General features: G+C 51.7%; 2 protein-coding genes across 3 annotated transcripts; one reads left to right on the top strand and one right to left on the bottom strand.

The window, feature by feature from the left end:
* The first annotated feature begins 1,405 nt into the window (after positions 1-1,405).
* Positions 1,406-4,575, top strand: LOC120665421 (amino acid permease 3-like). 2 transcript variants are annotated; one of them, XM_039944984.1, is made up of 5 exons: positions 1,406-1,575; positions 2,481-2,606; positions 2,709-2,942; positions 3,071-3,164; positions 3,273-4,575. In XM_039944984.1, the coding sequence occupies exons 2-5, from the start codon at positions 2,483-2,485 to the stop codon at positions 4,294-4,296; spliced, it is 1,476 nt and encodes a 491-aa protein (XP_039800918.1). In that variant the 5' UTR covers positions 1,406-1,575; positions 2,481-2,482; the 3' UTR covers positions 4,297-4,575. The 2 variants fall into 2 exon arrangements, with proteins under 2 accessions (XP_039800918.1, XP_039800919.1); XM_039944985.1 differs by lacking the exon at positions 1,406-1,575 and adding an exon at positions 1,600-2,340.
* An 8,032-nt stretch (positions 4,576-12,607) lies between these two features.
* On the bottom strand, positions 12,608-14,502 carry LOC120665420 (cytochrome P450 71A1-like). The gene has a single exon (XM_039944982.1). It carries the CDS (start codon positions 14,430-14,432, stop codon positions 12,906-12,908), a length of 1,527 nt encoding a protein of 508 aa, XP_039800916.1. The 5' UTR covers positions 14,433-14,502; the 3' UTR covers positions 12,608-12,905.
* Positions 14,503-14,710: the final 208 nt, after the last annotated feature.

Raw genomic sequence — 14,710 nt, 5'->3', positions numbered from 1 at the left:
CATCCTTAATGGAGTAGTTATTTTCCCAAATAAAATGGCACTCTGCGAGTCTGCTTGCTTAATTAGCCGCCATCAGCACGCCACCGCTGACTCCCAAACTCCACTCGCAGCCTTAATTTGCTCTCTAATTTCTTAGCAAGCTACTAGAACCGTAGGATGGCGTTAGCCGACAGCGCATCGAATGTCCCGTGTTCGTCCACGTCTTCGCTCACTACTCAAGTACTCTCCTGCGGAATCTAATGCCATGCTCAACTGGAATGACAACCATACGCTAGTTGTTGTTAATGATATCCTGGGCAATCACACTGGTGTACAGAAAAAAAAATAAAATTAGGTGTTCAAACCGAGCCCTGTAAAAAGTGGCCATCATCCTCTGGCCAGGAAGGAGTGCTGCCTCCTTGCCGTTGCTTTTTCCTCTCCCTTTTCCATAGGATTTGGGCAGGTCAAAGAGGAAAAAGAGAGGGATTACTTTACTTAACCGGACGGAACCTGCTTGACAGTCCCCAAAAAGTAACCCGATATATTTTAGCTCGAAAGTTGCTAAAGGGCAGAATGTTGCCGTTCCTGTGTAAAATAAAGGGATTGTTTGGTACTACGTATACTATGATTAGTGCTGTGTGTAAGCAATGATGAATTGATGATGTAGCCATGGCACAGAATAAAGGATGTTTTGTGTCGCTTGATTTGTGCTTACTTTTCGGTAAATATATAGTATCGCCAGGAATAATGTTATTTTTAAGCCCCGGGGACATAATTAGAGAATCCTGAAGTGTTAACTTGTAGATTCTAGCTCACTCCATACAGTAGACTGCACCTGGGTCTTAAGAATATAGGATAATAATAATAATAATAATAATAATAATAATAATAATAATAATAATAATATGTATTCTACTTTCAAACAAATTTCCCTGACTACAGTCTAAATATTTCAGACATTTATGCATTGACAACTAATGCTCACCGGTTCTCATGCTCTTCTGTGCCCGGCTGCCCGCCATGACACCCAAATCAAACAATCAAATCAAATCCAGTTCTATCTTGCGCAAGAGTTACTAGGGCCAGAAATGAGCAAAACCAATGTGGCCAAGCCTTTCCGTTTCCTGCGATGCAAGGGGAATGATCACCACTGGGAGCAAGATCATGCATGATACGATCCCTCCTAGTGGGTTCTCAGCTTAATGCCCTGCCTTAATCAATCTCGCGGCCGAGGAGACCAGCCCGCACCGAACCTTATTCCGAGGGGAACCAAAAGGGTGGTCGAGAGCCCGTGGGGCGCAAACGCCCCAGCACCCTCCGTCGTCCTCCCTTCTCTTTTCCTACTACAATGCAGAAAGAAACTAAGCCATGGTTACTGACTGTCTGACTGGCAGGCTTTGCCACAACGCCCCTATAAAAGCCTGGCCAGCCTGCATACATGACACACCACACCAAACTTGATCAGCCCTATCTATCTATCACCCCCGGCCCCCCTGAACCTTTTTGCGGCAGTTCTTCACTAGCTTCAAGCTCTTGTTGCAAAGAGCAAGCTAGGAGAAGGGGAGCTGCAGCCGGAGGAGGTCACTTTCTGCAAAGGTAAGAAAATGCATGGCAGGGTGCTTGTTGTAGTACGCTGTTGCGAGATCTTATCCTATCTCTCTGGGGTCTGGTGTGAGTGTGGTGCCTCTTCCTGACCTCCAAGGTTTTGCTGGTCTTCGCTTAGCTTTGCGTTAGTCAGTGGACACTGTCCGATCACCAGTGAGATATATAGTAGATCTCAGCTCACAGGATCTTGTGTGCTGGGGGCACGCAGGGAGGTCAACCAGTAGGGTCCTGTGCTCCTGTACTATTTTTTAGGTAGCCGTGCTCTTTTCCATTGACGAATTATTGCTAGCATCGTAGTGGTGGGATCGATCGAGAAAGGGCCGAGAGGACGACCTTGGGGCCAGGCCAACCCTTGCATTTGAACCACGTTTTGGTTTTGGGCGCCACTGGAATCCTCACTGCGTTGTGTGAGGCCCGCCCTTTTCAGAAAACCTTGTGCCAATGCAAGTTGCCAGCCCGAAACCTTGTGAAACGACCACGGCCCACGGCCCACGGGCCACCCGTGTGTCCACCCGCGCCTTCCAGGCAACCCCGGCTATAAATTGCCGCGGCCACCCTCCATTCCTCCTCAGTCCTCAGTCACTTCACCAGCCAACCACGAGCCGGTGGAGTGGCAGGCAGGCAGGCAGGCTGAGTGCCCGAGTCGTAGCCGCCTTTGAATTCCACGCGGAGTCGTCGTCGTACGTGTGTCGCTCACCACCTGAGTATCAGCAGCAGCTCGTCTTGTCGACCGCCGGCGGCTATATAAACTGCTGCGTAAGTCACCGTGCTGAGCACTCCAGCAAGAACCAGTGTCTGTCTGTCTGTCTTCTACAGTTCTGTGTTATTGAGCTCTGCTGTGCTCTACTAGCTGCCAAGTCTCACTGTTCGGGGGGTGTTGTGCACCTGGTCTGCAGAGATGGGGGAGAACGGTGTGCCCAAGCACTGCTACCCGGCGGCGGCCATGGAGGTGACCTCCGTGGAGCTCGGCCACACGGCGGCCTCCAAGTGCTACGACGACGACGGCCGCCTCAAGCGCACCGGTAAGGGGCTAGCAAGCTAGCTAGCTCGCTCGCTCTACGGAGCGACCGCCCGAATTGAAACTGATGGTGGCATGCCCTGTTTGTGCTGTTATGTATGTGCAGGGACGATGTGGACGGCGAGCGCGCACATCATCACGGCGGTGATCGGGTCCGGGGTGCTGTCGCTGGCGTGGGCCATCGCGCAGCTCGGCTGGGTGGCCGGCCCCGCCGTCATGCTGCTCTTCTCCTTCGTCACCTACTACACCTCCGCGCTGCTCGCCGACTGCTACCGCTCCGGCGACCCGTGCACCGGCAAGCGAAACTACACCTACATGGACGCCGTCAACGCCAACCTCAGTACGTGCAGTGCGCGCGCCTTCAATTCATTCTCGTGGCTAGCTGTCTGCCGCTGCTGAGCAAGAAAAGGCCACCAGGACCTGACTCTGTTTCTCTCTCCCCATCCATGTCGACGTTCCGTCGAGCAGGTGGCGTCAAGGTCCAGATCTGCGGCTTCCTGCAGTACGCCAACATCGTCGGCGTCGCCATCGGCTACACCATCGCCGCCTCCATTAGCATGCTGTGAGTAGAACGCGCGCGTGTCTCTTGCATTGGCACGTGTGTGTTATCCAGCTGCTGAAGATGAGCTCAGCTTAATAACTCGATTGCTCAATGGCGGGTGATCTGCAGGGCGATCAAGAAGGCCAACTGCTTCCACGTGGAGGGGCACGGCGTCCCGTGCAGTATCTCCAGCACGCCGTACATGATCATCTTCGGCGTGGCGGAGATCTTCTTCTCGCAGATCCCGGACTTCGACCAGATATCGTGGCTCTCCATCCTGGCCGCCGTCATGTCCTTCACCTACTCCACCATCGGCCTGGGCCTCGGCATCGTCCAGGTGGTCGCCAACAAGGGCGTCCAGGGCAGCCTCACGGGCATCAGCGTCGGCGTGGTCGCCCCCGTCGACAAGGTGTGGCGCAGCCTGCAGGCGTTCGGCGACATCGCCTTCGCCTACTCCTACTCCCTCATCCTCATCGAGATCCAGGACACCATCCGGGCGCCGCCGCCGTCCGAGTCCAAGGTCATGCGCCGCGCCACCATCGTCAGCGTCGCCGTCACCACGCTCTTCTACATGCTCTGCGGCTGCATGGGCTACGCCGCGTTCGGCGACGCCGCCCCCGGGAACCTTCTCACGGGCTTCGGGTTCTACGAGCCCTTCTGGCTCCTCGACGTCGCCAACGCCGCCATCGTCGTGCACCTCGTCGGCGCCTACCAGGTCTACTGCCAGCCGCTGTTCGCCTTCGTCGAGAAGTGGGCGCAGCAGAGGTGGCCCAAGTCCAGGTACATCACCGGCGAGGTCGACGTGCCGCTCTCCCTCGCCGGCTCCGCCGGCCGGTGCTACAAGATGAACCTGTTCCGCCTGACGTGGCGGACGGCGTTCGTGGTGGCGACGACGGTGGTCTCCATGCTCCTGCCCTTCTTCAACGACGTGGTCGGGCTCCTCGGCGCGCTGGGGTTCTGGCCGCTCACCGTCTACTTCCCCGTCGAGATGTACATCGTGCAGAAGAAGGTGCCCCGGTGGAGCACGCGGTGGGTGTGCCTGCAGCTGCTCAGCCTCGCCTGCCTCATCATCACCGTGGCCTCCGCCGCCGGCTCCGTCGCCGGGATCATCTCCGACCTCAAGGTGTACAGGCCGTTCGTCACCACCTACTGACCGATCGTTCGTCGCACTGAACATATGCACAGATTGATGGACAGACAGATGATTGGCGCCTAGTATATATGTGCAGTCTTTAATTAAGTTAGTCATTAATTAATTACCACACGGTAAAAAGAAAAAGGAAAAAAAGAAGAAAATTGGTGTCCTTGTGACGATGCATAGCTTGCATCGCCGATGTACCGTGTCCTTGCTAATTTCCATTGTTTGTGATCTGGTTGACTGAAAAAGGTAGTGAATTTTAAGAGAAATCAAATAGTGTGTTTCCAAGTCAAATGCTTGTTGTGTAGGCTCTGTTGTGTTCAGCAGAGCAATGTTGAAATTATTCCGTACATAAGTCCTGTAAAATGAATATGTAGACCGAGTGGTCAAGGGGTTCCGGCGGCATCCCCACAGCCCCTCGCGTGGCGCACCCGGGCGGAGTTTTCGGGAATTTTCCGTGCGAGGTTAAAAAAAACCCTCTCGCTGTGCTCGCCGCAAGGCATGGCTCCTCGTGGGCATGGGCCAGGATTCGGGGGGTTTCTCGGCCGGGAAGAGCCGAGCAGTCGCTCCTCTTAATGAAATACGGGTGGGGTCCATTTCATCCCCCGGTTGAGTTTTTTTTTGAACTTGCGATCAAGAATTGTGTCCATAAGAAATTAGATGCATGTACCTAGCTATGGCAAGTTTGCTGAATTTGAGATATTTTTTCTCTTATTATAGGAGACTAATATGCACAAATGTTAATGCGAAGGGAATCATGAAAGAGAACATATCTTTTAAGAGCAGAACCTCTGCATCAATAATTCCTGATGCTAGAGGTTGAAAAGAGAAATTTTAGAGAAACTCCAAAAGACTCTCCTTGTTAGGAATAGAGATATTGATGGAAAAATACCCTCCAACAACTTCTCAAAGTGGTTATCCAAATATAGCCATCCTCCATTCTGCATTTCTCGCTAGCCAAAAATAGATAACAAAAATTGCTTTCTGGAGTGTACACAAGATATAGAAAAACTGTTGAAGAGTGAAAACATATAGAAAATGATTTTTATGCAGAAGGCTCACCAAATGATAATTTAGAGAGTGAAATCTAGAAAGATTTGTTTAGAAGAAGGATATTTCGTTCCGAAAAAAAGAAAAGGGATATTTCAATATTTCACATTTACTTGAAATATAAAATAGACAAGCATGCATATAAGACTGTTCAGCCCTTTCTTCTGATTAGAAGCGCCGAATTTTTGTTGGACATCCATCGTTCTTGCAACTTGCAGAGTAGATGGAGCATCTGCACTGGCACTGCACTGAGTGAACGAAGCACAAGGTTGCCTCACACAGTGACACTAGTATTTACTAGTCCGCATGTATACGCCGACTTTACCGAGGCTAAACGTGCAGGGGGCGTTTAGTTCTCAAAAATTTTCACCTCGAAATTTGTGACTTCCCTTTTGGATACATGCATAAAACACTAAATATAGTTAAACAACAAAACTAATTGTACAGTTTGGATATACACAACGAGACGAATCTTTTGAGCCTAATTAGTGCATGATTAGCCATAAGTTATACAGTAACCCACATGTGCTAATGATGCGGTCAAAGGCCTCAAAAGATTCGTCTCGCGGTTTCCAGGTGAGTTCTGAAATTAGTTTTTTAATTAGTGTCAGAAAAACCTCTCCCGACATCTGATCCGCACCCAAAAAATTTTGGTTTGGGAACTAAACGGCACCTAAGTCCTCCAAAATAACTGTTTGTGACCAAACAAGATAAGGCGAGACGGCGGCACGACGGAGGCACCGGTACGTTCCGCGGTGGCGCACCCACACGCGTCGCTCGCGGAGAGGTCAACGTCGTGTTTAGTTTTAAAATTCAAAGTTCCAAAAAAAAATTCGACAGCTGCATAAAGATTTAAATATAGACGAAATAAAAAAACAGATTGCACAGTTTGCCTGTAAATCGCGAGACGAATCTAATGAACCTAATTAGACTGTAATTAGACACAAAATTGTTACAGTAATGCTACAGTAACAACTTCTAATGACAAATTAATTAGGCTCATTAGATTCGTATCGCGATTTACAGACGAGTTGTGTAATTAATTTTGTGATTAGCCTATATTTAGTAATTCAAATGTAAAAAAATACTCTTTCAAAAATTTTACGGGAGGCAACTAAACAGTATCCAAGCCAAGCCAAGGAGGAGGAGGCTGTCACCTGACGGCCCTTCCATTGAACCATGTCTGTGAGCACGTGCCATGGAAACTGGGGAGACCCGGAGACAGCCACGATTCCAGGAAGGCGAGCAGGCAGAAGGGGGGCCGTGGAATCAGTGGAAATCCGCCATGTCGGCGTCGGAGGGATCTCCTGGGAGGGTCGCGACGTGGCCTCAACAACCAACCGCACTCCATGCCCATGGCATGGGATTATTAGTAAAGTGTGCGTGAGAGACAGGGAGAGCGCCTCGCTCTCCAGCCCCGGCGCCCCCACGGCCGGTCAGACCAGCGGATCAGGCGGCCTCCGCCGCTGCTTTTTTGCTGTGGTGATTGGACAAAGTAAAGTACGGACTTCGCATTAGAGCAAAACTAATGATTTAGCCTGCTGCTGGTTGTAAGAATTTTTACAGCCCATCTCTCAACCCATTTGTATAATGGTTTAGCTCTCAACTATAAATATATGGCCCACTTGTCTATCTCACAAAATATATTGATTCTTGTGTCGAAACTGGGTGTAAACTAACAGCCCACTTTCTCTCTCTTCTTTTCTTTCTCCTCCACCTCAACATTTAGCCTATCATAATACTTTCTCTTACGGCCGGTCATGCTTCTCCGCGGCTGCTAATGGCGGCGGCGGCCGGCAAAAGGAAGGAAGGATCCCGGATGATAATTTCAATCGAGACAAGACGACGCTCCAAAGATCCCTCTCGGCTCCACCGCCGATCCACCACGCACTTGCCCTTGCCCGTACAGGGGTGAGCCTTTTCATCAGTGCGGTGGCGCACCAGCGCGTGGCCCCCGCGGCCCCGCTCCGCTCCGCTGCCGTCGCGCGGCAACTGGGGCGAGGAAGGGAGCAGGCGAGCAGCCGGAATACCCTCGCCGACTCGCCGTCGTCTCCAGCCTGTCCGCTCACCGGAAAGAGCGGCCGTGGAGCGCAGCCGCCGTGCGCTCCACCGGTGGAATGTTCGCGCGCGTGCGGTTCCGTGCACGAGAGGTCTCGCACTCCTGCTTAGCGGGTGCTGTTTCAAGTTGGTCGCTGGAAAGGCGCGTACATATTCGGCAAAATAGTCATTTTCATCCCTCAATTATCGCCCAATGCTCAATTTCATTACAGAACTATCAACATGGCCATATTAGTTCCTCAAGTTTATTTTTAGGCTCAATTCCATCCCGGAACTATAAAAATGGTCATTTTAGTCCTAAAATTTTACTTTTGGGTTCACTTTCATTCTTGAACTATCGAAGTGGCTATTTTAGTCCTCGAACTTTTCTTTTTGGCTCATCCTCTCTTCTCATTAGCATGTGTTTTTCACCATAGCACCACCGTGAACCAAGGTGGACAATCACCATTCGCTGTGTTCGCTTGGCTGTGGCTGGTGCTGATTTGTTATAAGAGAATAGTACTGCTGACTGGCTGGTAGTTGGTGGCTGGTGCTGATTTAGTATAAGAGAACAATACTGCTGGTTGGTTGGCTGACAAGCCAAACGAACAGAGCGAATGAGAGAACTATATGCCTTGTTTCACCAGAGAGGCTAGATATACTTGGGTGACATAGCTAGGTTTGATAACCACATGTGGCGCACACAATCAATTAATGTTCGTATATGGATGCCAACAACATCAAAAGCAGCATGAGTGCATGGCAACGATGGATGATAGATTTTCCCGAAAGGTGGATCGTTATGGTGTACGCATAAGTGCGTGACTTAGTCTCAAATCGAAGTATGTGTGCTGCGCAATGAGCGGCACCATAGCTAACGAGATATGAAAATGCTACACCAATTACCTCATAGGAGGTAAGAGTTCAAATAAATCTGAACCGTTGATTATTAGGAGAGATAAAAATAATTAACTAACGAAAAAATAGAAACAAACCGGATATTCTAATTAACACCATCCTTGTCTATGGATTTAGCACGAACCTGCATGCATGTGTGCATGTATACATGCATGATAAAATCTAACTCCCCCATTTATAGTTAGGATTGCTAGTTTGTTACATGTTGATAGCTGCGTAGTATGAGTAGGAAAATTAGTCACTCCTCGATCGTGCATGGGACAAGCCAACGTTGGTATGCATGCAGCCGCGCGCCATGGAAATTTAGCCGAGATTTTTTTTTTGCAAGTTTACACATGTCACGTTAGATCATGTTACGGAAATTATAGCAGGTTAGGGTTACATATATATTTTTTCAAAGATATCACGTGTATAGAAGGTTAGGAAAATTTCCATGGCACATTGATCACGTCTTAATATAATCCCTCCCATATGCATGTTACGTCTGGTATGTATTCATGTCATATTTCAAAAATAAAACGTTGCACATGTGAATTGCAAAATATTTTGGCTAATTGCAAAAATAAAACGTTGCACATGTGAATCCTACACGTGTGCATGTAAGGATCTATCAGTTAGGCATTATTAATGTACGCATCCACATTTTGGCTAATTGCAAAATATTTTGACTAGCTAATAGATCTAATTGCAAGATATTTTGACTCAGGTGAGAATTATTTGTTGTATGAATCATTCCTAGGATAATGAATTCAAAAATTACGAAATAAATGTTACAGCTCATATATGTCACGTTATGAAAAACATGTTACAACTCGCCCATGTCATATTAGAAAAAAAATGTTACAACTGACCCATCTCATATGTATTATAAGATCTACTAGATATTTAGATGACAAGCCATGTCATTTTTTTCTAACAAATCCATGTCACAAGATATGACTGGCAAATGCCCCGTGACGAGATGGCAAAAGAATTGCATGCAATCTTCTATGGGTATGTGACGTGCATAGAGGGATATATATATAAAAGTCTTTCTTGTCTCAATTTAATGGCATGCACATCATGCAGAAAAAAACAGAAATCTGATTGGCAAATGTCACCTAATGGCGGAAAAAAAACGTTACATGCAATCTGCTGGGTATGTCACATGTATGGAGCGGATAAATAATGTTTCTTGGCTCAATTTAATGGCCGGTACATTACATGGAAAAAACATAAATTTAAGATCTCATCTAATCATGCATGCAACTTAGATTTAATCCTTTATTTTGTGATCTAAAATATATAAAATAAACATTAAAACTATTACCTCCTAAGAGGTAATATGTCATTAGATCAACGGTGCACAGTTATTTCGGAGTACCGTAGCAAAGCCCAAATGTAGCATGTCACATAGGATGATGAGCTAGGATGAGCCTAAAAGAGAAGTTGAAGGACTGAATTAGACGCTTCAACAGTTCAGAAACGAAAGTGAACCCCAAAAGTAAACTTTGAGGACTAAAATGACTATTTTCATAATTTAGGGATGAAATTGAGCTTGAAAGTAATTTTTAACGACTAAATTGGCCATTTTAATAGTTCGAGGATGAAACTGAGCATGACATGATAATTGAGGGATGAAAATGGCTATTCCACCTATATATATTCCATTCCGTGGGTCAGTGGGAGGAGGACGACGGCGATATCGAGCTGCAGCGATCTCGCATCTCGCTGCAGCGCAGGGATGAGGAGATCTCCGGATTCCGGCCCCAGGTACTGCAATAATCGATGTAAGCCGCGTCGGCACTCGGACAGGAGCTACAGGCTACAGCCAGCACAGGGCACGCGAGCAGAGTACAGATAAAGCATCGTCTTTGCTGCACCATGTTGGCACTTTTAAAGCATGTGTTAGTGCCTTTCCTTTCACCCCTAGGAGGGGCCACGCCAGCGTTCGGTGCTCTTGATTTCAAACCTTAAACACCCACGTCCAGAGAATGTGCGCTCGCATGGAAATAAAATCAGAAGAAGAAAAGAAAGAGATCGGCCGGTATTAGCACACAGACACAGCATTAGACAACTGCTGAAAAGGTCAAAAGGGATATATGCTATGGATTGGCTGGGAAAGCGAGAGACGGGCCAGCCCATGTACGTGGGGGCAGCATCGTATATATGCAAGCATCAATCCGTTGTAGGAGTAGTATCAGTCAACCGGATGGTGGGGATCCGGAGGAGTTGGGATTGATCGGGGAGGGATATATCGATCGATTGGCTAGCTGCTTGCGCTTGTGTTCTTATCCCATCAGTACAGGATGCCGGCACGCGGCGTTGCCCGTCAGCTTGCTGCTTGCTTTTGATTGACGGGTGGTGTTTACACGCTACCGGGAACACTGTTTTCTACTGTGAGATGCGATGAGATGAGGATCGCAGCAGGGCCTGCATTATTGCCTGCACTACTAGTAGAGTACTAGAACAGCTGAAAGAGATCGGGAGAACATTGCATTGCAGATTTTTTTTTCCTTTCCAAAAGATCTGTAATAATGCACCGTGGGATGATGGATCGTTGCTGCCGACGACGGACAGGTAGGTACTAGGTAGATGCTGCAGTGTGCTGAAAGTGGGTGGCTTCAGTCGGTCAGTGTGCTACATTGAGGACCGAAATTGTGGTGTTTCTTTACTTCAAAAAAAAACTGTGGAGTTTCTGTTAACTCCTCAAACCACTTGTTTTCTGTTGGCTGTTTCTTTGGAGTCTTCGATTGTAGAGTGGTTTTTGAGCTGTACGCTGGATTGGAGATTCTGTGACGCTGTGTGCTCTGAATTTATTACTCCATCCGTTCCAAATTGTAGGTCTTTTTGCCAAATCTAGATACATAATTTTTGTCATGTATCTAGATATAGTGTTTATCTAGATGCATAGCAAAAATTACACATCTAGATTTGCCAAAACGAACTACAATTTGGAACGGAGGGAGTATATTGCAAATATGTCGCGTTACCATGATAGAGTAGACCATGTACGTTAAATATTGTATATCGCAACCCAAGCCGGACATCCTGGCTGATTTGCTCTAGTAGAGCAACTGAAGATGTTGATCATGACTAATATTTCATAATATTAAGACATCCATTTATTGAAATTTTTATTTTGTCCATTTTAATAATTCGTTGGATCACAATATTAATTTTGGATCCACACGGTGAGCAATTTGCTTGTGGGCTTGCGGCCTATTTGTACAGGGATGTAGCATGCCATGCTTCCCAGGGGCCAGGGCCCTCTCGTTTTACTGATGTCAAAAAGAAAAAAACAGCTATGGGCTGCCGATGCCAACGCCAAAGGATGGGCTGGGCTGAAGACAGGGATGGAACAGAAGCACGACGAACCAGCTTCGTCGACTCGGCCTCCATTGCCGCTGGTGGGCTCGTGGTCATGGCTGCAGCCCAGCCCAGCCGTGCCCACGCCACGCCAACTTCCATGCCATCGCCGTCTCTCTCCCCAGGCGAAGCTCGATTGGTCACAGATGCGAACATGGATGCTTAATCAAACGGAAAACGAGTTAGCTAGCACTAGGGCAGCGATGGGCTTCGGCTTAGGACCTGTTTGTTTCAAGGGACTTTTGCATAAGTCTCAGGGACTTATGGGTCTAAAGAAACACACAGGTGGGATTTTTTGGGGGCAAAAAGTCCCTTAGAGTCTAAAAAAAGACTCTCAAGAGGAGCTTATTGGGACTTTTTGCCTACAATTCCAGCCTACCCTTGCAGGCCCCACCCCCTCACCCGTGACTCCCACCCCCTCAATCGTGACGGCGGCGGGTCCGTGACGGCGGCGGGTCCATGGCGGCGCCGCCGCCTCCCGCGGCTCTGCGGCCGGCGCCCCGCCCCCTTCGCTGGTGCCTCCAGCGAGGAGGAGGGGGCTCGCCCGCCGCCGGGGCCGGCAGCCACTCCAGCCAGCGCCTTGCCGGACGGCCTTGCCGGGACAGGCGGCTTCCGCTACGCGGGCTCGGCGGGGCTGGCGGCGCGGGCGCGGCGCCGCGGGCGACGACGAACGCCGCACGGAGTGGTCCCGGGGCACATGCCGCGGCTGCGGCGGGGACGGCGAGACCCGCGCCCTGCGTGAGCGGACGCCATAGGAGGCCGCGGCGGCGACGTCCCGCCGCGTGGGGCCAGATCGGCGGACATCGGGCGCCTCCTGGCCGATGGCTTCCTCCCCGGCGACCGCTCCGGCCCGGCCACCGAGCTGGTCGCAGCCGACGACTCCGACGCCGTCTCGGACAGCTCGTCGGTGGCAAGCGAGAGCGTGGAGAGGAAGGTGGAGGAGCAGAGTTGGCGAGGCGGAAGGAGAGGAGTATTTGGGTCCTTTCACCACTGCAAATAATGATCTCTAGTCCCTTAAGTCCCTCAAAACAAACAGGGAGGGACTTTTTATTTTAGAGAAGGACTAAAACTAGTCCAGGGACTTTTAGGAACAAAAAGGGTCTTACAGTGCTCGGCAGCAAGATCTGCTGTGGATGGCCGTGACACACAGCAGAAAAGTAGCCACACGCGCTGCGGACCCTATCGACGCGGAGCACAGGCAGCGCCGACGGCTGATGCTTGCAGCAGAGATCACATCCCATGGATACACACGGACACGGCACAACAACTGACTACGCCTGCTGCTCCTCCCAACGGACCGGCTTGGCGACGAGCCGGAGCGGCACCCGCCTGGGCGTGGTCAGCCCGGGCGCGTCCGACATGTCGAGCTCCCCCGGCGCCGCGCCGCCGGGCACCTCCCAGTCAAACAGGCGCGCCAGGTTGGCCAGCGCAAGCTCCACGGTGGCCAGCCCGAACTGGATCCCGGGGCAGGCCCGCCGGCCGGCCCCGAACGGGATGAGCTGGAAGTGCGCGCCCCGGAAGTCCACCTCGCGGTCCTCCGCCAGGAACCTCTCGGGCCGGAACTCGTCGGCCGCGGCGCCCCACGACGCCGGGTCGCGGCCGACGGCCCAGGCGTTGACGAACACGCGCGTGCCCCGCGCGACGTGGAACCCCAGCACGGCCGCGTCGCGCATGCACTCGCGCGGGAGGAGCAGCGGCACCGGCGGGTGGAGGCGGAGCGTCTCCTTGACCACGGCGCGCAGGTACGGCGTCGCGTCGGCGGGCCCGGCGCGGCGGACCTCGCGCTGGAGCTCCTGCATGGCCGCGGGGTTCCTGACCAGCTCCGACATGGCCCACTCCAGCGCGATGAAGGACGTCTCCGTCCCGGCCGCGAACATGTCCTCCAGGAGCGACTTGATGGCGTCCCTGGTCAGCTCGAACCCGTCGTCCTGCTTCTCCGCCTGCAGCGCGAGCAGCACGTCCACGAAGTCCTCCTCCTCGTCGCCGCCGCCGTTGTGCCGCGCCTCGTGCTCCTGGACCACCTTCTCCAGCAGCTCGTCCCACCGCTTGAAGTTCCTCCGCGCCCTCGCGCCGGCGCCGGACAGGGCGTCCGCCCACACCAGCGACGGGAAGTAGTCCCCCACGCAGAACCCTCCCAGCAGCGCCGTGTTCTCCTCGATCAGCTCCCGGAACAGCTCGCTCCTCCGCCCCTCCTCCTCCCGGGACAGCCTCCCGGTCCCGGACACCGCCCGGCAGATCACGCCGTTGGCGAAGCCGTACAGCGCCTTGCTCACGTCGACCACGCCGCCGGGCGAGGAGGCGGCGCGCTCCCTGATGGTCCGCACCAGCGCGGCGACCTCCCGCTCCCGCATGCCGCCGAATCCGTGGGACCGAGCGGCGCTGAGGACGTGCGCGGAGCAGAGCCGGCGGACATGGCGCCAGTGCTCGCCGTGGGGCGCGAAGACCAGGTCCTGGAAGCCGTAGGTGAGGATCTCGGCGGTGCGGAAGTACGGGCGCGTGGCGAAGGCGCCGTCATGCTCGCGCATGAGCGCCGCCGCGGCGGCCGGGGAGGAGGCGACCAGCGCGGGGACCTGGCCGAGGCGGAGGCGCAAGAGGTCGGGCGCGCCGTGCGCCGCGGCGAGCGCGCGGAGGGCGCGGTGCGGGAGCGCGCCCACCTGGTGCAGGTTGCCGATCAGAGGCAGGCCCCGAGGCGCTGGAGGCAGGCGCCGCGCGTTCCGGCCGGCGGCGCGGGCCTTGCTGAGGCAGAAGAAGCCAACGAGGAGGAGAGGGAGGAGGAGAAGCAGGGGAGAGAGCTCCATCAATGTCTGACGACGACCTCTTGCAAGAGCGCTTCGCTGACCTCTCTCCGTGCACGAGGCACTAGCTGAATTCTGTATTCTGATAGACTAGTGAGCTAAAAAGAAATCCTAGTACCTTTTTTTTTACCTTGCATATTCATTGAACCGCAGCATAGTTATCTTAAAGAAAACGAAAATGTTACTGACCTAAGGTGGATCAACGAAGACTTTTGAGTATGAAAATCAGACGTCGCTTTCATTTTGGTCAACAGCTATCTATCTATAATATAAAAGTTGAA

The sequence above is a fragment of the Panicum virgatum genome, chromosome 3N, assembly GCF_016808335.1.
Source record: "Panicum virgatum strain AP13 chromosome 3N, P.virgatum_v5, whole genome shotgun sequence".
Classification (NCBI taxonomy): Eukaryota; Viridiplantae; Streptophyta; class Magnoliopsida; order Poales; family Poaceae; genus Panicum; species Panicum virgatum.
This window is presented reverse-complemented; position numbering and strand designations above follow the sequence as displayed.